At 40.7% G+C, this 24059-nt stretch overlaps 1 protein-coding gene across 7 annotated transcripts in view; it reads right to left on the bottom strand.

The window, feature by feature from the left end:
• TGS1 (trimethylguanosine synthase 1) overlaps window positions 1-17502 on the bottom strand; it is a 28559-nt gene extending 11057 nt beyond the window's left edge. For 4 of the 7 annotated variants that reach the window (XM_068932690.1, XM_068932693.1, XM_068932695.1 and 1 more), the window contains exons 1-12: window positions 17343-17497; window positions 16177-16241; window positions 14130-14293; window positions 11185-12058; window positions 10048-10165; window positions 9189-9275; window positions 7930-8108; window positions 5947-6294; window positions 4933-5106; window positions 3811-3954; window positions 2198-2416; window positions 1117-1193 (exon numbers count right to left, since the gene is read on the bottom strand). In XM_068932690.1, the coding sequence (XP_068788791.1) occupies window positions 1117-1193; window positions 2198-2416; window positions 3811-3954; window positions 4933-5106; window positions 5947-6294; window positions 7930-8108; window positions 9189-9275; window positions 10048-10165; window positions 11185-12058; window positions 14130-14293; window positions 16177-16241; window positions 17343-17440 (2547 nt within the window). In that variant the 5' untranslated portion in view covers window positions 17441-17497. Of the gene's footprint in view, window positions 1-1116; window positions 1196-2197; window positions 2417-3810; window positions 3955-4932; window positions 5107-5946; window positions 6299-7929; window positions 8109-9188; window positions 9276-10047; window positions 10166-11184; window positions 12059-14129; window positions 14294-16176; window positions 16242-17342 lie in introns of all 7 variants that reach the window. The other 3 variants (XM_068932694.1, XM_068932697.1, XM_068932691.1) reach the window with 2 other exon arrangements.
• Between the last annotated feature and the right edge of the window lie 6557 nt (window positions 17503-24059).

Genomic DNA, 24059 nt, shown 5'->3' on the forward strand with positions numbered 1-24059 from the left:
CATAAACCATTTTCACTTTTCATCAGCTTGAAATATAAAATGCAGTTGAATCATCACCTGCTGAACAAAAGGTGCTGTGCACAGAGCATGCACATATTGTGCTAGTCCTTAGGCCATGTGAATTTTAGCCTGTTTCTCAAGGCAGCTGTTTGCCGCAATCTATTCTGCAAATCAGACGTGGCCTGAGACCTCACCTGCTCTTGGTCAGACAGAGCTTTTGGAAAAGCAGGAAATAATTTTGGGAAGTTCTACAGCCTGCATAAAGCAGGCGATCAGAATATCTCACTGCTCCCCTCTTTGCTTAATATCTACGAGGCATAATTACCATAGAAAATATACAGAGGAAACTAAACCAGACACTTAGGGAAGTGTTATAGTCATCTAATTACTCCCACCCCCCCAAAAAAGGAGAAGAAAAAAGGAAAAAAAAAGAGAAGTATTTGGCTGGAATGTTTCATTTCACTCAGTACAGAAATGACTGCAATTGACATTCCACTTCAATAAGCTTGACAACCAAGGACGCATAGTACTTTTTTAACAACAATTTCTAATTAAAAAAACGCACTAGTGAAACAAATTGTGTGTTTATGAAGTCAGTGATAAATCTAACTCATCTAACCACTTCTATGCAAGCAGTTCATATGTAACCACACACCTCTGCAAGTAGCATCAATACCACTTCTAGCAGCATGACATATGTCTCTTGCTTGAGCATCTACTGATCTACTAACCAAAATGGTATTTCAGGCTGTATAGTGATTATCTGCATCTCCCCCATAAACTGAAAGCCATGAAGATTTAGGACTCAGCACTTTATCAGAAAGTAAGAGTGGGTTAAAACAAATTATTTCTTTTTTCTTTTACAATGATATATCTGTCTGATACACACCCAGAAATATACCGGCTTTGGACTTTTTATACCTTCAATTTGTTGCTCTGTGAAGGAACAGTTTCAAAATCATGGAAAAAATTCACTACTCCTATTTCTAAATATGTCAAAACTACTGGAAACAAAAACTTAAAAACAAACTCATTCCGTCTTAAATTTGTGCTTATACCTGCATTTTGAGGCAACTAAGCTTTGTGTAACTATGAAGTCATTATCAAGTAACACACCTGGTCAATATCAGCGTTCCGAGGCAGAAAATACACAATATTGTTGGTGATCATCTTGGAGAGCCTGAAAATTTCAAATGTGGAAACCAGTAAAGGAAAAAAAAAACACAAAGGGGAAGGAGAAGTTGTTTCAAATTCACACATTTTGAAAGCGTATCCCAAACTTAACGATTAAGCAAGTAACTTTTTTTAGCTAGTCCTCTCAGTCTATCAGTCACATACTGTTCTGTAATGCAGAAATCAATATTATCCGAACACAGAAACTTTATTTGACCATTATTGTCTCAGAAAACTTACACTAAAAAAAAACACACCTATATTCATTTTGTTAAAAAAAGATTTCTTTACACTTTGGTTGCAAATATGGTTACATTTTAGCCAAAAAAGAAACTAATAAGCTTATTCTGGAAAAACAGCACTCCATATTTGAAAGTAACATACTAATACCTTCTCAACTGGATGACTGTTCACCACCACTGTAAATAAATCAGTACTGAATTGTATGCATTAAGTGAAAGGGTTAATATTTCGCTTGCATTTTTCTGTACTTTCCCAAGTCACAGGCAGGTGCTGTAATTTAAATAGTCTGAAGAAACTATTTTAAACAAGATGTGCCTTTCACAAACCAAGTAAAAATGGAATTAACGACAAATTCATAGCTCATGTAACTAATTACTGCCTATATATACACTATGCATCTATGTAATGACATCATTTTTTTCCTCATAAAATAACATGAAGGAGTTAAAAACACTGCATGCATGAATACTTTAAGTTAAGAAGCTATGAGAAGTCTTTAAGAGTTTTTCCCCCTTTTATGAGTAACTATGATGCAGTTTTTAAAGCTACAAGCTACCTAAACTAAAGATTTTTGAATATAATCAATCTCATATAGCTGAGGTTTTGCGGGGGGAAGGAGGTTAAACAAACGTGGCACACCTGCAACTCCAACTGCACTTACCATCATTCCAAGTCAGTCCATTGGACATAACAAAGCCAGTGTCACGACAGGAAGGAGAGATAGAGAGAAATTTGTAAGTGACCGATAATCACAACTTTGAAGACGCACAACTCAAAGGATATCCATCAGGGCAAATCATAGTTTGAATATCGAAGATTTCAGCAGTGGCATAGTCAGGGCCTCCCCACGGAGGGCTGAGAAACACAACATCTGCTTTTATATCAGAAGCCAGCACCATGAAGTCTCCACATACGAATTCTATCTGATCTGCCACACCATACACTTCTGCGTTGTTACGTGCAAGACTGAGCTTCTCAGGATCAATATCAATAGCAATCACTGCAATTGAAAGCGAGAGGAGACACACAAGTAACGTGGATTGTGAAGCATGAACTACCTGATTGTCAGATGGATGCTACCCAACTGCCAGAACAGATTTTCAGAATAAAGATGTTCTTGTGTAGCCACCAGATACAGATCACTTTTACAGTTTAGCTTTGTGCTCGTAGTTTCAACTTTCACAAATCTATTGTGGCACACAGCAATAAGGAATCACTCCAGTTTTGTAACTAACAGATATCAAGCTACGTTTCCTCAGAAGGGAATGAGCTGCCCCTCCTGACTTTGCAGGAAGAGAAGTTCCACAAACACAACAAAACCTTCGCACTTACAAAACAGCAAGAGGAATAATAGAGCCAAGACTGGGGAGACACAGCTGCTATTGTAAAGCCAGAAAGCAAAATTTTACCCTGACATGTTATACTACGGTTTTGGGAGTCACACATCTACTACCAGGACAATCCCCCATCTCAGCTAGCGCAGTGCACAGCTAAGTTTGTCTGCCTAAGAGAGGAAGTTCTCCTCTCTTTGATCTTGGCAGAAGCAAAACAACTTAAAACTGTGTTGTCTGGAAACTTACTCTTCCCCTTTGTGAAAGGTAAATATTTATCTTGTGGCCCATCACATTGTACCGCAAACTAAGCTAAAAAAATTATCCAGTGCAGCACAAGAAATGTGATACAAAAGCGGTACATCCTCACAGAAATACAATCTTGGCCAACAAATACAAAGAGACATTTAGAAAATACGTATAGAATGGATCATAGCCTACCAAACTTAACGCACTATAAACTACCATCTGTCTTGCTCAGAAATTACTCACAAGTGTAAAATGAACTGGTATTTTACCAGAGCGTTGGATGAGTAAAGGAATATCCGGTAGTCAATGCTACAATGTCATGATTCACTGCAGTTTCATTAGCTGGCAACTAGCATCAAGTCATCATCGCTTTTCTGTATTTGGTTCTGCTGCATCTGCAGATGATCCCGTTAAGCTATTGTAAGCACTATTCACATGTAATATGCTTTTGAGTACATACATTTAGCATAACTACTGAAAAATAAGCAGCTTTGTGGTGTCATTTCAAGACTGCATTGCTACCGGAACTCAACCCTCACCAACAATCTTCAGAGCATCCCACAGAGTACTTACTAAGCCATGTAAAAGCAACTTTGACTAGTAAAACATATATTCAACCTTACTTAAAATACAAAAGCAGTTTTATGGGTCCATTTAAAAATCATAAAGATCATACTATGATTCTGATGAAACAAAAAGGCTTTTGTTGCTTCAGAAGCACTGAAAAAAGGAAAATCAGTGCACAAAGTCCATATCCAAATCTTTAGGGAAAAAAAGGAAAGAAAAAAAAGTGCTATACAAAACACCTACTTACCTCTTTTTGAGGTCAAAGCAAATTGAATAGCATTTCCTCCAACTCCACAAAATGCATCCACTATTATGTCACAGTTGAATGACTGACTGACACGCACTGCAATATGCTCAGCTATTTTCTCAGGAGTAACAGAAAACCAACCCTCTGCAAAGGAAATGGAAGAAGTGTGTGTTTGCCATTTATTTCAAGGTCACCTACATTAAAACTCCAACGCCAAGCTCTCCCCCTCCCTGCTGCCCCCCACCCCAAAATACACACAGCCTAAGATTTAACTTTAATCCCAACAATTTTTGCTTGACACATTTGACCAGGAAACTACAGGCTTTCAAGATGCTGAGCCTTCGTCAACAGAGCAATCTGCTAAGCATACAAAGTCTGAAGTGAACAGATAGGCCAGAATCTCAGCGAATGCGCTGTTGAACTACGTGTTGAGGATTCTGGCTTATCAAGGGTAAGTCCACTGAGGGCAGCTCTGAAGAGCTTTACACTCTGTAACAAATAAAACCAGAAATATATTCTCTCCAACCTGATGTGTTCTTTTCTCTCCAGCAATGTCTGGTCCATCAAATAATCTACGTGTTTATATGGGAGAGTACTGAAAATGAAAGGCTTAAAACAACACTAAGAGCAGCTCCCCCCTCTGCCCCAAACGGTAGTAATCATAATTGCTCATTTACCTATGAACTGATGATTTGGAAATGATTTCCATGTAAACATAGAAAAGAGAAGACTGAAAATGACTACTGACAGCCTTTGCATGCTAACAGGACAAAATTAGACTCATGAGTATATTTCAAATTTTCACAAAATTAATTTTATAAAATATAGGCATAGAAAATGTCATTGAGTTTCTGAAAAAGGCCTGACCAAGCATAATTTGGGAACATCCTGATCTATAGCAAACATCAGGACTAATACAAACAGGGGCTTCCCATGCTGAAAGGGCAACTTAAGTCCAAGAGTTCTGTTCATCTACTTGCTGGGTAATGGAACTTATTCAGACGTGCAAACAGACATTCAGTAATGCTCCTCTTATAAGAAAATGAGTAATAAATTGCAAGAAAGGCCACCAGTTCGGATACATCTTATACTACCAGACTACACGCTTTGTACTAGACACACCTCTGTCCAGTTTAATTCCCTCATCAAACCGTGAGAACAGCCTGTAACGTTGTGCCCAGTACTTGGCCAACTCGGGGTCAGCAGCAATCTCGGCAGGTATGTTTCCTGGTACAATTCTGTTCCTTTTTCTTCTTTTGTTCTGCTTCTTCTCTGCGGTCTTTGTTTCACCTACAACTGGAAGACACTGCAGAAGTTAACAATTACTGTTCTCATAGGCTCGGAATGTAATTGGCAGGTAGATAGGTGTTAAGTTTCACTCCCAATATTCCGGCTTAAAAAAAAAGTTCCTATATAACAAGGGGAAAGAGTTATCTGTCATATCTGTCACAGTCCTATAGATCATAACATTTCACCCCGTATTTAATAGTCTCCATACATTAGCCATCTTTTTCAACTGACAGCAATAAACGCTACATAGTGAACAAACATTTGGGATCACAGACTAATTCAACGTCCATATACATAGAAGGAACAATCCGGACAAAAGAGTTTTACACTAGAAATTCATAGAATTGAACTAGCGTGGGAAAGATAAAACGATATGCAGAAACCTGAAAAATCACCTGTTTTCAGGTTACAGTGTTAAATGAAAAGGTTCACACTATGGAGGATTTTTATCCTAGAAAACAATCTTAACATCCCACACTCCCTACAGCTCAGCAACAAGCAAAACCAACAGTCCACGCATTTATCTGAAGTTAATTACCCTTAAAAGAGAAAAAAGGAGGGCATAAACTGGAGACCTGTTACATCATGCATAAAACCAACAACGGCTGTTTATCTACAGAGAACTACTTTGAAACTTAAAGACAAGACCTGGGATTTTGGTGCTTCAGAAACAATTCAGTTCCACTACTGCAGCTCTACGCCAGCCGCACTACACAAAATTTGGATTTAAAAAGTCTCTTTGAATAAACAGAATAAATAAATACCACATAAAGCTCCTTTCTCAAATTACATTACTACATGAATTCCATTGCCAATGCATTTCCAGTCTGTAAGAAATAGATGTACCTTGGCTCACATCTTCTGTTTCTACCCGAAGATAATCTGGAATATCCAGAGAGACTAACTGTCTTCCAGAACCACATTCCTGCTTTCCCACACCCTGAGAAACAGAGCCGTTTGCTGTTGCTTCTTTTGTTTCCTCTTCAAGGTTATTCATTGCAAGTTCACAAGTAACCACGCTGGAAGACTGTGGCTTATGGTCTTTAGCATTTGAATTCACATTTTGTGCAGTAACAACACTTTCCCGATCCTCTGAGTCGCTGCTTGTAGAAGATCCCTCTACTTTATCCTGAGGAACAGATTTCTGGGGTGTAACTTCCTCCACAGGTTTATTAACTTGCTTTAGGAATTCCTCTACCTGGAATTGTCAAATATCACCATTAGACTGTGCTGTTAACCAGGTACGACAATATAGTTTAAAAGCATTATAGTTTAAAAGCATCCTACCCTGGATATAATCTATACTACATGTATTTTGAAAAGAGTAAAATATTCACAGTGAAAATATTCAGAAATGTATGCAAGTCCTTAACTCTGCTCCCTTTGTTCAACATTTTGAAACAACTTGTCTTTAGAAACTAGATCCCAGCTACCTGCAAAAGAAACTCCATGAAATCAACAGATAATTACAGCAAATCATTCACAAAAATATATGCACTAAATATAAATAAACTTGCCAACATAAGTGAGCAAGATTACTGCCTTTTCATTAACTATCTTTTCTCTGATCTGCATTGAAAAAAGGTGTACTCTGCCTTGCAAGTTCAGATAAACAGCTAAAGTTAACTTCATACACTACAGCCGCATCATCTCCAAAATGCACCAAACAGTTCACGTATTAAAGTGTTTTACTGCACAGTAGAAAACTTACCATGATATTCTAACAATAAGCAGATGCTAGTTCAAACTCTTCAAAAAATATATGCAGATGCTCACTTTTAACATTACTATTATTCTGTGTGGTGCTAGGCCTATGGCAGCAGCAGAAGTCCCTTACCAGAAAGTCTGAGGAAATATGTAATTTTTTTTTTTTTTTTCAAATAATCACAAAGTTCTCCAAGAACTATGCTGGCTTCAGATGCACAATGGCAATGGTCAAGCTTTTGATCAAAAACTGTAGCAATGAGATTTGAGTTCAGTACAATATACGTTGCCAGCACCAGAAAACAGCGTTTTGTAATCAGGTATTAGTGAATGCCAGGCATCCCAGAAGAATACAAGGTAACGTTTAAAAACTGAGGTAATAGATTTTAAAGAGACTTGACTATGAAAAATGTACAATGAACACATTTTTCCCTCGTTATTACTAATTTCTTAAGAAAAAATGAAGGAAAGCGGTACAGGTGAAAATAGGTGCAGCTAGTAGCAAAAAAGTTGATGTCACTGAACACTGTAACATAGTAGAAAGAATTAGGACTAAGTAACAATTGCTAAAAGTCTACAGAATGAACAGCCCTGTTTCTGACATTCTGTCAAACCCCTGATTTGGATAATTAGTGCATGAAGAAGTCCTGTGCTGTTCCTTTTCCATAAAAGAAGGACCTCCTCCTGCCTCCGAATTACTAAGAATATGGAATTGCATAGAATACACTGGCACATGCTTATAAAAGCATTTTTCTCTTATTATTGAAATGCCAGCACTGACAAACACACTCACATGCATTTTTAAAACCACAGATAATTCTACTGACGGTAGAAACCTCTAAAAGAATGATCAACCCAGACATTAGGAATGACTTTCACATAGCTTCACCACTAAGCTCACATTCTTCTTGATAGACTGCCAAGAGTTCTGCAATGTCTTTCCAAACCCACCCTAATCTAACTATTCTTCCCTAAGGAAGAAACCAAAAGATACAAGAATAAAGAGTACCAAACTGACACTTAAAAATGCCACCTGCCCTGTGCATTTTTTTTTAATTTTCATAATTCAACAACAGCTAAGAGAACTGATAGATCTTTGAATTACAGTAAGATTAGCAACTAAACCTACCTTCTTCAAAGTTTTACTTTTTTGACAAGATTTTGTTTCAGGTTCTTCTGCAAAGAAGATGTGTGTGTTTTTGCTCTTTCTTGGTTTACGCATATCCAAAAATTTGGACTTGAGTTTTGCATTTTTCTCCAGATACTGCACGCTTCGGTGGGTGAAATCTGGAATTCCACCATACCTGAAATAAAAAAGAAAGCTTTCCAATCTGGAAGCTCTAACACGAATGTAGACGTCTGGAAAAGGTGATTTACACTAAATGATCTCTTTATGAGACTTTTACTCCCCCTGAAGATTCTTTTTAAATAAATACAACCTGCAGTAGCTGCAGAACAGGCATACCTTCATGAACACTGTATTTTTACTTGAAGTAGTTTCATGAAAATATTTACTATTATTAGTTTTAGATTTTTCAATGGTTTTCTAAGAGGTTCATAAATTTAGGTAGAAACAATTCTCAGATCAGCGTGAAGAACAGGAAATGTAGAAATATCTTGATTTTTAAAATTAAACATCTTTTTTAGAAAAAGCTTTTTCAAGAATCTTCAAAACAGTTACTTTCCTCTCCTACAATTCAAAAAAAGAAAATACAGCCAATTCACTTAAATAGTTTCTTATGAAGTAGAAGAGACTGTCAACAAGACATGCTCCTTTTTGAAACATATATATGTTCTAAACAATTTATGTTGGCAACGTCTTGCAGAAGCCCTAAAGCTAAGCTGCAGTCCACCCCGTACCCTACAACGTTGCTTCTGCAGCAGTGACCACCATGTCTCTAGGTCATATGTCTGAAAATGAAATTTCACTAATCAATACACTGGCAACATTTTATTAACAGGAAAGTTACCTCATTCTAATATAAAATGCCTAAAAGTTATGGTCTAAGTTCACAAGACTCCAAACTGAGAAGATCATTAACAGATAGAACCTTTACGCATTCCTGATTTAACCAGCTGACCCACCACTTCACTGTTACTTACGCAACTACAGCTACCTTAAGAGATACTTTATAATCCTATTTAATTTATAAAACAGTACTTCTGTTTCAAAGCACTTTTCTTGTTCTTTAATTCACCTCTGTAACTTTGCACTTCTCTCTCTCTCTCTCTATTGTTAAAGGCTTGCAGTTTTATCAAGAGCAAAGACTAATTTTGAGAAAAATCTTCGAATAGTTTAACAAAACTGGAATAGAGATGAATTTGAATAATATCAACAGCACTAGTTTGCCGTGGAGAAGCGCTGAATTTCTCATAGCAATTACTTTTGTCCTGTGCCACGTTTGAAACCCAAAATAGAACAAGTTTCCTCAGGATCTTCCACTGGGTTTTCATCCACATCCAGCTCATGGCTAGGGAAAAAATGCAGATGAAGAAAAGTTACTATTTGTTAAAACAAAACAAAACAAAACAAAACAAAACACCCCCAAAAATAAAAAACAAAAAACCCCCATACGCTTATTTTAAAGATATGTCACTAAGAAAGTCACCTACGGAGAACATTTATATGCTCACTTCAGCGAGTTCTCCCAGCGAGTTCACCTGTGGTGAAATCACACAGGTAGGTAATGCCAGTCTATTCATGTAGATACGTAGAACATGTAGAACATGTACCTTTTTTACCCATTTCTAGGAACATCCATTCATCCATGAGGGCTGTAATATTCCAACTATTCTGAATTACTTCTCAAAGCATTTAACACTAAGCCCTACTCAGAACTGAGAGAGGTAAGTTCACCCTATTTCCAAACTACCTTCATCAGCTGTTGTCCCCGTTAGCTATAATATCATCTATCTAATCCTTCTACACTATTTACACCTAAAACAAACAAGCTATTCCATCCAATTTAATAATCTTGTCTCCTTCAGTGGAACAAGAACAGTAATGTTACATTGCGCAGAACTCTGCATTTAGGCCACACATTCTTTTCTAAAGCAAAGAAAGAAAAGAAATATCCACTGCTTGTTGTCAGGTCAAGTGATATACAGTGACGGAAGGCCAGATGATTTTGTACTGAAGTGATACTTGACAATCCCAATAGAAGCAGTAGGGGTTATTAAGTCAAAAGGCTTCTGGGCCTTCCTACATTTGAGAGAAAAGTTGGCCTGAATTTCTTGACTTGCCTTCTCTTGAGTTTGGTACGTCTGTTTTCAGGAGGCTCTTCTTCCTCATCTTCATTCTTGTCACCAAGCAGCAACTGTCCTTTGTCATTTGACTTTGATTGATATGAGCCCTGTGAACCTAAAAAGGTAGATAAGATCAAGCTCCTTTTGCCTAATACACTCCTTATCTTCCAGTGCCAAAAGTACATTTGCAGCTTTTTCAAACAGTTAACGTTGTCTGACTTCCTAAATCTGATAAGTGATACCAGTGCCAAAGCACATAAATCTTTATCTCTGCTCAGGGAGACAACACGCCAATACAAGCTTCCACTATTAGTTATGTTGTAGAGGTCTTAGCAATCCTAAGCTGGACCAGCTTTCAAATACCTCAGCTCTCCAATAAGAATAAAACGCCTGCAAAATACAAATTCCAAATAGCTGTTTTCCTCTTCTCAAATTTTGTTTCCAGCTAACCAGCTCTTGAAGATATTCACATACTTCTAATACAAGAGGATTCCAATGCCTTATCTCATTTCTTGTTGGAAAGCAGATTTTCCTTTCATCTCTCCCACTCTAACTCTGCTAAAAGATCAAGGTGGGAGCAGAACTGCTCCTTCCTTCCACAGGTCGTCACTAGCAACGGACTCAAAGTTCATTTCTCCTTAAAACTGACCTCAAGCTGCTGATACTTAACTCACATACTCCATCGCTCTCCTTCAGCGGAAGGAACCATACAACAGGAAAGATGTTACGCTACTGCTTACAGGGAACACTGACAACCTGAGTTTCACTCATTCATTTTAGACTATCAGAGAGAAAACAACAGTGAATGATACAACCGCAAGGCCAACAGCAAAAAAAAAAAAAAAAAAAAAAGGCCTACCACTATTCTCTCACTACTTTCTGTAGTACATTTAGAAGATTTATGACAAATACGTTTTGTTAAAATCACTTCTGGCTGGAGAATACATTCAATACACAGGTTTGATGGGAGAGAGATCTTCCAGAGAACTAGAGGGAAGAAAAAGGAATTAAATACACAACAATTCCACAAAAATACTCAATCCATATTTTTAAATGACATAGTAAAGACATCATCTTGTTTATGTGCACCCTTCTGGAGAAATACCAAGAGAATTTTAACTGATTTTGTATTACCTGACTGCTTAATACTTTTATTTTCATTAGAAGCACTCCTTTTCCTGGTCCCTCCATCACATGGCTCCTTCTGGCTTGAAACAGAAGGACACTGGCTTTCACTGTCAGATGAACTATGCTTTTGAGGGCCATCAGAAGTAATCGTTAGAGGTGCTCTGCTCTGATCCACTTCCTCCAAATTCAGATTTATTTTACAGATCCCAGAGATTATTTCATTATGGGCCTCAGCACTTGAAGTAGGTGTTTCCTCACTTCTGACGTCAGAAGGAGACAACTCCAGGTTCAGCACTTGACTACATTCAGCATCTAGGCTAACAAAGTCCATTTTTCCTGAAGGACTGGTTTCCTGGGTAACCCCACCAACTTCCACATTGTCATTGCGTGAGCTGTCCGTAGTCCACCCTTGACTTGTCCAGTACTGAAACTGTTCCCAGTAATACCAGTACAGTTCCCTATAATGCTGCTCCCACTCTTCCTTGGTGTCAGGACTATTCCAAGGCTCAGAGGTTGTTGCGGCCTCAGATGACCTGACCTCTTCATGCTTCTCCAGCCAACTCTGCCAAAGAAGGCCCTCTCCATATTCACTCCAGTACTTCTCCCATTTTTCTTTAAGTTCATCGGGGAAGGCCTCACTAACAACATTTCCTGAATTTGTACCGTTCCCTTCATTCATAACCTGAATTTTATCCCTCTCTTCACTTTGCTCTGTAGTGAGGGCTGACTCATCAGAAACGGATTGGTTATGACCAACACAAGCTTTTTCATGACATTCCTGCTCCATATCACAGTGGTGTTTTTGCTGTAACTCTTTTTTCTTTTTCTTCTTCTTTTTCATGATCTTCATGGTATTTCTCTTTTTATAACTGTCTATTGCCTGAAATATAATGAAAAAAGAACATATGCAGAAGCTTACAGCATATATGCAGTCTTCCCTTGTCCTCCTTCCAAGTACATTTCTGCTTCTGCTGTAACCCTCCCTCTTGCTACAACCCCACTATAAGCCTTCCGCCTTCAAAAGGTTCAGCTGTCGTTGTTTCAAGGATCCTGAGCCCAACTCTGATATGGCCCAGCTGCATAACCTTGGCTCACACTTCTGAAAAAGTTGTGAGAAAGAGCTGTGAGAAAGTCTGTAGAGAGATAAAAAAGGCAGAATTACAGACTGCGTGATTGTTGACATGGAAGACATTAGTAGCTCAAGGATTCAAGAGGAAGAACACCAACAAGGAACAATATAAAATTCTAAAGGGACGCTAGTCACGAATTGTTGGATCACTGGGTTGAAGTCAGCAGTAAAACAGTAATTCAGCAACATCGAGGACCTCCTTCAGAGGGCTGTGCAGGCTGACCCTTACCACCCACCACCTGATAGCTCTCTGGCCAGCAAACGCTGTTCTCATGCCTTATTAGGGCGTACTTATCTTTTGCAGGCTTACAAAAAACTTTATACTTTTAAGTTCTGTAAACCCTGCTTGCAAAGTCTCTTCATGCATGGCTAAAGATGCCTAAAGACACTTACTCAAAAGAAGGGTGCAATATTCCTCTCATCCCACACATATCCCTGAGACGCTAACAGAAACACACGGAAACAGTTTGCCTTTAGAATTCCAAATGCGCTACAGGCTGTTTTGGAAGGGAAGTAGAAAGGCAGAAACAGACTCCTATCCAAAAAGGGAGCCATTTCATTGGTGCAATGAATGCACTTCACTTGTTACAACAAACTCAAACTACGACAGTTATCTAGTGAAACAGAAGGCAAGAACCTATTACTGAGAGGAAACAGTAGGGTAACTTGCTGGTTCCATCAAATACCGCTGCACTTGCTTCAGTTTGCTACATGCGCTTACACACATAAACAAGGTAGAATGATAAAAAAAAAAATCTAAGAAAAAGAAATTTTATCAGGTCAAATTTTGCCTAAACTGACAAATTAAATTCAACAGGTAGAAGAGAAAAAGCCCCAAACAATCATACGGGCAAAAGATTGTGGACGTGTACAGATATTACTCCAAATGCCTACTCTGTTGCAATCTTTAGTTTTGTTGCACTGACAAAGCCACAAGGTGGACTATGAAGAAGTTGGTTTCAGAGAACTGGCACTAATCTTTCATTCATATTCCTCATAATGTCATGTTAATATAGACTGTGCAAAGCACAGTGCTTAGCAGTAGTCTAATAAAAGCATATTATTTTCCATTCAAGTTCTTTACAGTATTACTATATAGCAACACAAATTACATAAACACTTTGGGTTTGAATTCTATACATATACACTTTGGGTTTGATCCCTATAACGTCTATTTACATGCCACTCTTTTAAATAGCATCCAAGTTTGTCCTACTCATTTACAAATTAATCGGGTGACAATCCCAGAGTACTCTGCCCAAAAGTACCTTTTCACCTCTAGGAAATCTATACTGTATAAAGTGGACAATGTGAATATCTCGCTACCTTTTGTCTTGCAAGTACAACCTTAGTTTTTCTCTGCAGTGGAACTGCTCTCTACAGAAAGCAGAGTACCCAAGTCTAATTGCTGTCCTTTGGAAAAGCCTGGCTCTCTCCATCAGCTATAGGAGAAAAATTAGCTTTATATCTAAAGACAGATGCCTAAAGCAGACAGTGTGAACACCCATGCTTAGTTTGGAGTATACCAGGTGTCGAGACAAACATTACTACAGCTGTTTCAAACTAGCTCTCTCTAGTAGCAAAAGCCATTCAGACATGAAAGCATAAAGCATAGCCAAGGTTTAACTAAACTGTTGGATAAATTTTGCAGGCTGCACAGTGCTGCTATGACTATATTGCTAGAAGTACTTGAACTAGGTAACTTAAAGCCACTTTGGCTGGCTTTTTTTTCCACAAAAGGCTGTCCCAACAATAACTGAAGAGTAGACGTGCCCTTGCTTTTGTACCTTGAAAACACAAAGTAAATAGAATGAAGTTTTACCACAAAGTCCCTGTGAGCTGACTGTCCACCAAACTGCAGAGGCAATCCCATACTCTTCATAAGCTCAGCCTCCGAGTCTAGTTCAACTTCTGCCTGGTCCAAAGCATAATGAGCGTCCACCTTTAATGTCACATTGGGACAACAGTTTTCTTCCTCAGATGCTCCTATGAACAATTATATTAAATAAACATAATCTGGTTTTGGTACTATAACACATCAGTCTGACTACAAAAATTAACAGAATTGCCCCTTAAGTTTCCTTTCCCATTTAAAAGCTTCCTATAGTTATTTGAAACCTATTAATAGATATAATATCTTTCATCTCTTGGTTTAGCTCATCAAAGCACCAATATTAATAAAAATGTGAATATTTATATGTTAGCTTTTGAAGAAATTTAACCCAGCATTAGCGCTGGAATGAATTCTGAACTTTTCAATTGCGTTATTATTTCAATTTGATTGGTTTCTCTATTTCAGGAGCATGGTAATTCATCATCCTAAAAAAGAAAGGCTAAATTTTCAAATGAGGCCTCAGTTTCTGCATGCCTTTGCCCACAGGATGATATGCATGCACACATACGTTCTATGAAAAGGAGCAAGTAAAAGCAATTAGAAAAAAAGAGAGCATAACTGTCAGAAGACACAAAAAGCTAGCTTCAATAGCCAAAAATATTAATTTCAAATACTTGCAAAGCAAACTACAAAACTGCTGAACAAACAACAGAAAATTTAATATAATAAAAAGAAAATTCCTTTGCAAGACTTTTTTTTGTTGGCATATATCAGAACAACGTTAAAATATGACAGACTGCCTCTTTTGCTACGAATCTTTTAAAACTAGGCTAATAAAGGTGACACCGTTTTACAAAAATCTAATGTTTCAAGTACAGAGCCTAAGTAGCTCAGAAATATATGATCATTAGCTCAGCCATATATGACGGAGTTACTACTTGCACTTCCGTCTCACCTTTTAAATAGCATCATATATATATATAAAATGATAAATACCACTGTCAAAGGAGGTACTGTATTTTGATGAAATTTACAAAATACAGACTTGATATGGCTTGATAAAATCTGAAAAATTTAATAATTTTTTGGGTCAGGATATACATACTGCCAAATCATCACGTAGCACAAGGCTCCTTTTTTTAAGTGATTACTTTCACCAGAATTCAGCCACGTATCTACAAAAACGTGGTTTGGATTCTGCTTCATCACTCCATTCACATTTCCTTCATCTAAGCAGCACTATTCTTTCTCAGCCTCAACAGGTATTCCTTTACCATTGAGACTTCCTCCTTTGAAATCAAGCTATTGTACGATGGTGGAGCTGGGAAGATAGGAATGGAAAAAAGAGATACCAAAGTAATTATGTTCAGATAGGCATACGTGGGGCATTCTGAGGATGGACCAACGGAACGAAGTTGAATTTGCCAGAGCATGCAACATGATCATTCCAGAAATACAAGCATGCTGAGCAAGAAACTAACTCCTCTGGTGCTCATCATATGCTCCCTTGTGTACACGCATATCTCAGTTTCTCCATCAGGGCCGCTGCTTCTCCTCCACTGTTGGGACCAACTCTGCTGCTCAGCAGATTAATCAGCAATAGCTGACATCGTCAGTTGGGGTAGAGGCAGCAGGACGGTAGTGCCCCAGATGACCATCTAGGATCCACAGATTCTCCCTTACGTAATTTACTTTTGAGTTAGAGAAGTAGAAGTGATTACTTGAGAGCAGGTCAGGCACTTGTAAGCTAATGTGTTTTCTGCAGATTGGAGGTTTTGTGAGCTGCTATGTCTCTGTGGACAGGAATAAGCATTGCGCTCAGTTTAGCACAACCTTTCAGTAACTTGAAAATTATGTTAAGTTATGACATTACTATTCACATCTGCCCCCATATTGAAAGCAGTGAAAATAAGACAGAAATAAGCACAAAAAATATAGGTTGGCAGCTACACACTCCCATTGCACCTTAAATAACCAAACATAACTCACTTTAAACACGACTGCACGTTCTATCACAGTAATTTTATTACCTTACCTGTACTATCATTGTCTTCTTTGACATAAAATCCCTTTAATCCCAGCTTATATAATTTTCGATCCCTATAAAAAGGAAGAGACATTGAAGCAGATCGTCATCACTAAATACACAAAGCAGAGGATAAAAATGAGAAAGGTAACACTTCACAGACTGATGAACCATGTAAAAAGCCTACATGACAGATGTTCAGAAAATGCTGCTGTTATGCAGAGTACCTGGGAATTAGGTGCAGAGCCATGAAGGCTTCCACTTAAGTCGAATTTAATGTCTTCAGTCCAAAATTGCATATTTCCCAACTGTCACTCAAACTCTGAAGGCAACTCATCTCTGTGGACGCCTCGGTTAAACCCCGACTCTGTTTTAAGATCAAAAGCTCCGGCTTTCCCATGGCGCTTGCCCCACGAGGGCCGCCAAAACGATGGAGGTTTTTCTGCCTTTACCAATTCGGTCCCGTTGGCAATGACCTCTCAGGGCTCAGCTAAGACTGCTGTGCACAAACTGCGCCCACAGTTCCTGGGTAGTTACCACATCCACCCAACGAAGAGAAACGTCGGGACTCCAGCGCCCGGCTGCGGAAGGAGCGCCGGGATCCAGCAGCGCTCGCCCTCTCCAAACATCGCACGCTCCTAACAAAGAGCCCCTTGAGCAGGGCCTCCCTGCCTGCAGCTGAGAAACCTGGTCCTTCTTTCTGGCTCTGGGAGGCCTGAATTCCTTCATCCACAGCGCATTCGCTCTCAAGAACTGCTGCCAGCCTGTAGCCGCTTCTAGGGATCGGAAAAGCCGTTTCGAAGCCTTACCGTGAAGGTGCAGGTTGAGCTGCCAAGCTCAAACACACGGGAAAAACCCCGCGCTGCCGGCACTTCCTAGGGAGCGGACCGACTTTGCTGGACGCGACTTCTGCAAAGCTCTCGCCGAGGGACCGGAGCGCGGTACAGACCCACCAGCCGAGACGGTGAACCGCCTCTCCAGGCCGCTGCCGGCGCCCACAGCGCAGCCAGCAGCCCCCCGGCGCTGCCCGCAGGCAGCGCGCCCGGCCCCCGCGCACCCGCACCGTCGGGCCACCCGCACCCCGGCCTCCCCCGAGCAACCCCCGGCTCCCTCCCCGCAGGCCTCCCGCCGTCCCGCGGCCGGGGCCGGCTCCCCGCCGCCAGGCCGCTACTCACTCGACGAAGGCGCGGGAGCAGAGGCAGAGGATGCCGCGGGCCGCGCCCGCCCGCAGCAGCAGCTCCGCTACGCGCCGCCCCCGCGCCTCGGGCACCATCGCCGACCGGAGGCGCCGAGCCGCGCCGGCCCGCAGGGCGCCGCCTTCCGCCGGAAGCGCCGCGACCCGCCGCCAAACGGCGCCGGGCGCCGCAGGGCCGGAGCAGCCCGTTCCGCCCCTCCCCGGCCGCCCCGCGCCGCCTGGCGGGGGCGCTGCGCTCCCTGCGCCGCTCGGTTGGGGCGTCGGTCCCTCCGTCCGTCCGTCCGTCCGTCTGTCCGTGCCGCTGGTTCCCCCGCCCTGCGGCCCCGGGGGGGGGGCCGGGCCGGCGGGGCTGGCAGGGGGCCGGGCGGGGGCAGGTCGGTGCCTCGTGGTTTCACTTGGTGGAGGATGAGGCGGGGTCAGTGGATGGGGCAGCTGCGCGGTTCGGTGGCAGCGTGTTCCAGCTCGGTCCTGGCGAGCTCTTAAACCAAAAGTTTGTGCTGCAGGTTGGTCGTGCAGAATTACCTCTGCTGTGGAGTCCGGTGGAACGTACTTTCGATTAAGCAGCTATCGCTGTAAGAGACAGCGTATTTCATTTTTCCCATACAGTGTGATCCATTAAAACACTCCCCAAAGTTGCTGATCTTTGGTCAAAGAGCAGCAGCCCCGGACTGAGGGTTCAGGCCCTGGCACCTTCTAGTGACCTGCTCCTTTCCCCCAGGGCCTCTGACAGGTTACTTTGCCTCTCTGCGTCTTAGCTTCCTCAAGGATAAAATGAATAATGGGGCTGTTGAGAGCTGTAGTTGGAAATGTCTGTGGACATGTAGCTGTAATTATATTATTTCTTGTGCTTTCAATGAGTCCCTAAGAGGAATATTTGCATTTTGATGGTGTTGGGTGGGAGGGAAGGGGGAGTGCGAAACGACATTGCAACAAAAATCCGCAACAAAAGGCGTTGCAGCAAAAATCTGGCAAAACTGGGAGTAAGGAACACGGCTGCAATGCCTGGGCAAAATGTCCTGAAGTAGTGTCTGGAGCAGAAGTAGTAGGGCAATTAAAAATGGTAAGAGAATGGAAAGAGGGTGGAAAGCACTGGGAAGCAAGGAAAGGGGCGAGGGGACAGGATGAGACCTGGGCCGGGGAAGGTGGGTATGATGGGGAAAGGAGAAAAAGACATTTGGATAATGTAGCAAGAGCAGGAGCAAAGGTGAGGCAAGGAGAAAAAAAGCCTGGGATGAGGAAACTGAGACTAGGCCAAGGAGGTAGGACAAAGACATGACAAGGACGGCTCTGAGGAGAAAGAGTCTGCGCCTGTGGGAACCTGGGCTGGTATCCGGGGTCATCCTTTCCCGCGCCTGCTGTCCACAGATGTCTGTGAAATGCCCTGGCAACGCAGGACTTCCCACTTCCACTAGTGCTGATACTGTTAGCAGTTATCTGTCTAGCGATGGAAGTCTGTGAAGCGATCACGCCTACCTTTCTGATGAACTCTGTTTCAAAATAGTGACAGTTGATAGAATTTGTGATGACGATAATATGCCTTATCCAAAACAGAAAAGGTACACTGAGAAGCTACATTTCTGGAATTAAAAAAACACCCCAGCTGCTGAAATGCAAAGGATGAAACTACACTTTCCCTCACTTTATGAAGATTAATTAATATCTGTAAAGCATTCACTGTTGTTCATGCATATGCAGCTGATAACAGCTATAGAGAAACTCAGAAGTAAATCAATCATTCTGTCTTCTGAACAGGATTTGAATAACATGTAGTAAGTAAGGCCTGAGTCACACTGAAGAAGATCGCAAACGGTTAAGTAGAGGTTCATTAAGTAAATGCCACTGAAAGAGCAAAATGTCCTCAGGATATTTAAGAAGTTTCATGTCGAAAATATGAAAAGGAGAATTTGGAGGCAAACGGAATGGCCATTCAGGTGACAGTGGCACAGCCAACAGATTCCATCTACTTACAAACAAAAATCTTAAAACTAATTATATCCTGAATCATGCACCATCTGATGTCTGGTGTAACCAAAATTACTCACGGCTTCTCTATATCACTTTATCACTATTATCACTATTATCACTATAATCACAGAATCACAGAACGGTGGAGGTTGGAAGGGACCTCTGGAGATCATCTAGTCCAACCTCCCTGCTCAAGCAGGGTCACCTAGAGCATATTTTCCAGGATCGCATCCAGACGGGTTTTGAATAGCTCCAGCAAAGGAGACTCCACTACCTCTCTGGGCAACCTGTTCCAGTGCCCTGTCACCTTCACAGGAAAGAAGTTTTTCCCCAGGTTCAGATGGAACTTCCTGTGGTTCAGATTCTGCCCGTTGCCTCTTGTCCTGTCGCTGGGCACCACGGAGAAGAGACTGGCCTCATCCTCTCGACCCCCCCCCCCCTTCAGATACTTGTACACATTGATGAGATCCCCTCTCAGTCTTCTCTTCTCCAGGCTAAACAGGCCCAGCTCTCTCTGCCTTTCCTCATAGGAGAGATGCTCCAGTCCCCTCATCATCTTTGTAGCCCTCCGCTGGACTCTCTCCAGGAGTGCCATGTCTCTCTTGTATTGGGGAGCGCAGAACTGGACACAGTACTCCAGGTGTGGCTTCCCCAGGGCTGAGGAGAGGAGGACTATCACCTCCCTCCACCTGCTGGCAACACTCTGCCTCATGCACCCCCAGGATACCATAATCCTTCAGAAAGATGTGGAAAGGTTATACAGTTAGGAGACTATGTCACTTTAATAATATTTATTTCAAAACTGAGAAAGTAGTCAAATTAGAATCTTTCAACACAAATTGTTTAGAAACAGCCATGTATTGAGTGTTGAAAAGTCGAATTGTGGATTGTGAAATAGTTTAAGAATGATTATACTTTTTGCCTTAAGGAAAAAGAAACAATATTGTGTTTTAAGTGAAGTGCAGAGCATACTTTTGTGTAAGAATAATACAGTCATTTTTATATAATATCCAACCCCAATATCCTGCCTCCAGGAGCAGCCAACAGCAGATACCTAAGGGTAGGCATATTCCTCCTAATACTCTCCCATTCTACAGCCATCTGCAGCTGAACGCATGTGGTTTCTGTCAGTTTAGTAATAGTCAGTGGATTTCTCCTCATGATACTTGCTCCAGTTTCCTTGTAGAACTGTCATCTAACAGGAAATTGCACAGGTCTAATAGCTGTTGCTTGAACACCTTTCTCTTTTTGAATGTGGCTTCTACCGGCTTCAAGTGATGCTCCCTAGTCCTTTATAAGAAGAGTAAGTGAAGAGCTGATCCATATTCAGCTACTGTGCTACAGATGTTATAGACTTCTATCATATTGCTTCTAATTTGTCTCTTTTCCAAGGTGAAGAGCCATGGTATATTCAGCATTACTTCTCTGGGAGCTAGTCTGTACCTATGGGTGTCCTTGTTACTCATTCTAGTTACTCTTTTCCTAGTTGTAGTATATCCTGGTAGAGATATCCCCTTTAGGCCAAGACTATGAAAATAGGTCTGACCTATCCAGAGCAATGCACTTTGAGTGTGATTTTTAGCAGCTGTGATTTTAAAGAGATACAGTTCAACTAGCAAAAAGGCACTTGTGAACAACACTTATTTTGGTTTAGCTTGCACTGGCAGATAGCATGCTTAAGCTACAGTCAATGAAGCCACTCTTAAAAAAATACTCATTGATGAGATTACACTAATTTTAAAAAGTGTATGTAATGAAGCAGGTTTAAGTTTATGCTTCATAAGGAGTTTGTCTTGTAGGGAAGAAATGGACTGCTTCACATTGATTCAGCATAGGGAGGATATGTCCTTCTGATGGAACTTGAAAAGATATACCTGACAAGTACAGATGAAGCCAAACCAAATAAAGGCTCTGAAGCCTACTGCGCAACACTGGTAGCAGGCCTTGCCTTAGCATGTCAGGAGAAGTCAGCGAGCAGAATACTTCAGTGTCATGCATTTCCTGTTGCAAATGTTTTAGATCCCTGCAGTTCAGCTGACTTTGCTTTTCTGCTGCATTTTCTTCATGATGTTTTCTCCTGTCAACAGAAGTTACTGTGGCATTCACTCCGCAGGACTGCCAGGCAGCCACTGGGTTTTACAACAACCGCTTACCGACCAGAGAGTGCTCTGAAGTCCAAGACATGCTGGCGTAGTGCACACCTTGGCTGAGCAAAGAGGAGTGGGGCAATGGTGTAGAGACAGTGAGTAAAGAGCACTGTCCTCAGTGCATCAGCCCTCTGCTTCTGCCTGCTGCTGTCACGACACTGGCATTCCCTTCCTCAGTCTTTTTTCTGTCTACTGTCTTCAGCCCCATATTGCTTCTGTCTTGTGTGTCCTGCTCTGAGCTGCTTCCTTGTCTGGTTCTCTGACTCTCACCCTTGTTTTCTTCTCGTAATTCCTTTGGGTCACACATCATGTTTGGCCTCAGCTTCAAAGCCCTTCATGGACCCATCTATTGTTAATTTTATTATATCTTAGATATACTGAAAACTGCCACTTGCCAGTGATCCTGGCTTTGTCACTTTTATCCATGCTTCTCAGAATGCGATCTTGCCTTCCAACTAACTTGCAAGCTGTAGGAAGACTTAACTTCCATGACAGATATTGATGAAGTAATGATAACTTGAGCAATGCTGAGAATAGTGTCCTTACCTATGAAAAATAGAACAAAAGCCAATATGTGCAATGCATATAAAATAGAACATATTCTTACATTATCTCTTATCTTCTCATGTAATTCTGAGCTCTGATCTTATAAGCACATATGTACTTCCTGGCTATGAGAAGTGCTGGAAAAATAAGGCACATGTTCTTTGAGTCGAGCTGGGGCTTACTGTATGTTTATGTAATGCCTGATAGAAAAGACCCCTCATTATTTTCTTGGTGGAAATTATCACATTATATACATATCTGTGTATAACCAAATAACAAATCATTTATTGAAATCTTAGCTTATTAGCAGATAATAAGATAAGATTAAGAACACTATTTAAACAGAGTAAAATTTTGTAACTTAACATGTTACAAAAGACAAGAATATCAATTTGTCATCTTTCTGTAGTGGATAAGCTAAAAGACATATGTGAAAGTATTTTACTCAATGTACTATATTGTCTCTTCACAGGAAATGATACGTAGAATTGAATCCCGAACTTGTGCAATTTGTATTTTGGAAGAACTGATTCCAGAGTATCTGGAAGATTTGTGTGCACTGGTTCTAGTTGATTCAAATTCCATTTGTAATGCTTTTTGTATGTTGTTCTTCTGCTTGGTGTCCTGTACCTTCCCAGTCTTTTGTTTCATATTTACAAGAGAAAGAATGGCTTAAAGGGACATTATTCCAGTGAACTATGGGACAGATGAAGACAAACAGTGACATACATATCTGTGGAACTTGTATGGCAAATTATGGCAAGGTAAGTGAGCTTTTCCTTTTAGCTTGAATACCGTTCCTAATAAAGTGGAAGAGCTGAAGGAAATGTCAGTTCTCCAGTTGCAGATGTACACAGAGGGATCAGCTTCAGAGACTCTCCAGATATTTGTCTTCAATGTTTCCAGTCTGTAAGTAACTCATATATTACTCATATCTTGCTGAAATACAGGTCTCTCAGGATTATGTCTCCTTTTCACTTTTTGTAAAGTCTAGAGTCCACTGAGCAGATCCTATCATAAGCTATTACAAGGTCAGGGTAGCTTGAAATATGGTTTTATAACTATGTGTATAAGAAGATTTTTTCGGTCTCAGAGTCCTCTTTGGCACTTAAATGTGAGTGGCATGAGAAATTGTTATGCAGCAACACTGTCTCAGTGAGAGTTAAACTCTAGTAGTTTCAGAAACTTTGCACTTCTAATTCTTTTTCAGCGCATAACCATTTTTTGCTTTTATTTTGAGATACGTTAAGCCATCTTAGCTAGATTCTATACTTTTTAAAATGTTCGGAGAACCAAACAAATGTTTAAAAGGACATCAAGTGAACGTGATGTCCAGACATGTTAGGTATGTTAGTTCCTAAATTGTTCATTTTTAATTCTCTAGTTGCCTTCTTAACGACACCTTAAGTCTCAAACTTCTAGTAATGCTTTAATTATGCTGTAGTCAGATTAGGTCGTTAGATAAATGTATGGGAGATACAGGTTCTTGTAATCATTGTGTGTGGTGGCCATTATGGTTTCAGTTTGGCATTTGCAATTACAATGAAACAATAACCGTTAAATAGTAATTACTTAATTTGCACAGAAACAAAGCAGGAGTTTAAGAGAAAGCCTACTGAAAAACAAGAAATAACTTAAGAAGTGCGCAGGTCACAGCTCTATGTGCTTTGATTCCAGGACAGTAAAGGAATTGTAATTGTCCTTACTTTTATACAGTGATGCGTTCTTTTTCTGTTAAAGCTTTTAAACCAGGCCAAACAAGCTTATGTGACATTTCATCACAGTGGAGAAATGCCCAGAAAATAGTTAACTGGTTTGTTGCATCATTGGGGAGTCCTATCAGTTACTGCGAGTGTCTTTAGTTCCTACATAAAGAATCTGTTAGCATGCCCTTTGAGATAAAATGCTGAAAGCCCAGAAAGATAACTCATAACTTTTATAATGCTTGTGCTACGGTTTCGACTGTTCAACGATTCCATGTCTTCACAGGGCCAACATGAATAGTGACTGTCAGGACCTGCTGCCTTCCTTTGAATCCT

Source organism: Struthio camelus, chromosome 2 (assembly GCF_040807025.1).
Source record: "Struthio camelus isolate bStrCam1 chromosome 2, bStrCam1.hap1, whole genome shotgun sequence".
NCBI classification, from domain to species: domain Eukaryota; kingdom Metazoa; phylum Chordata; class Aves; order Struthioniformes; family Struthionidae; genus Struthio; species Struthio camelus.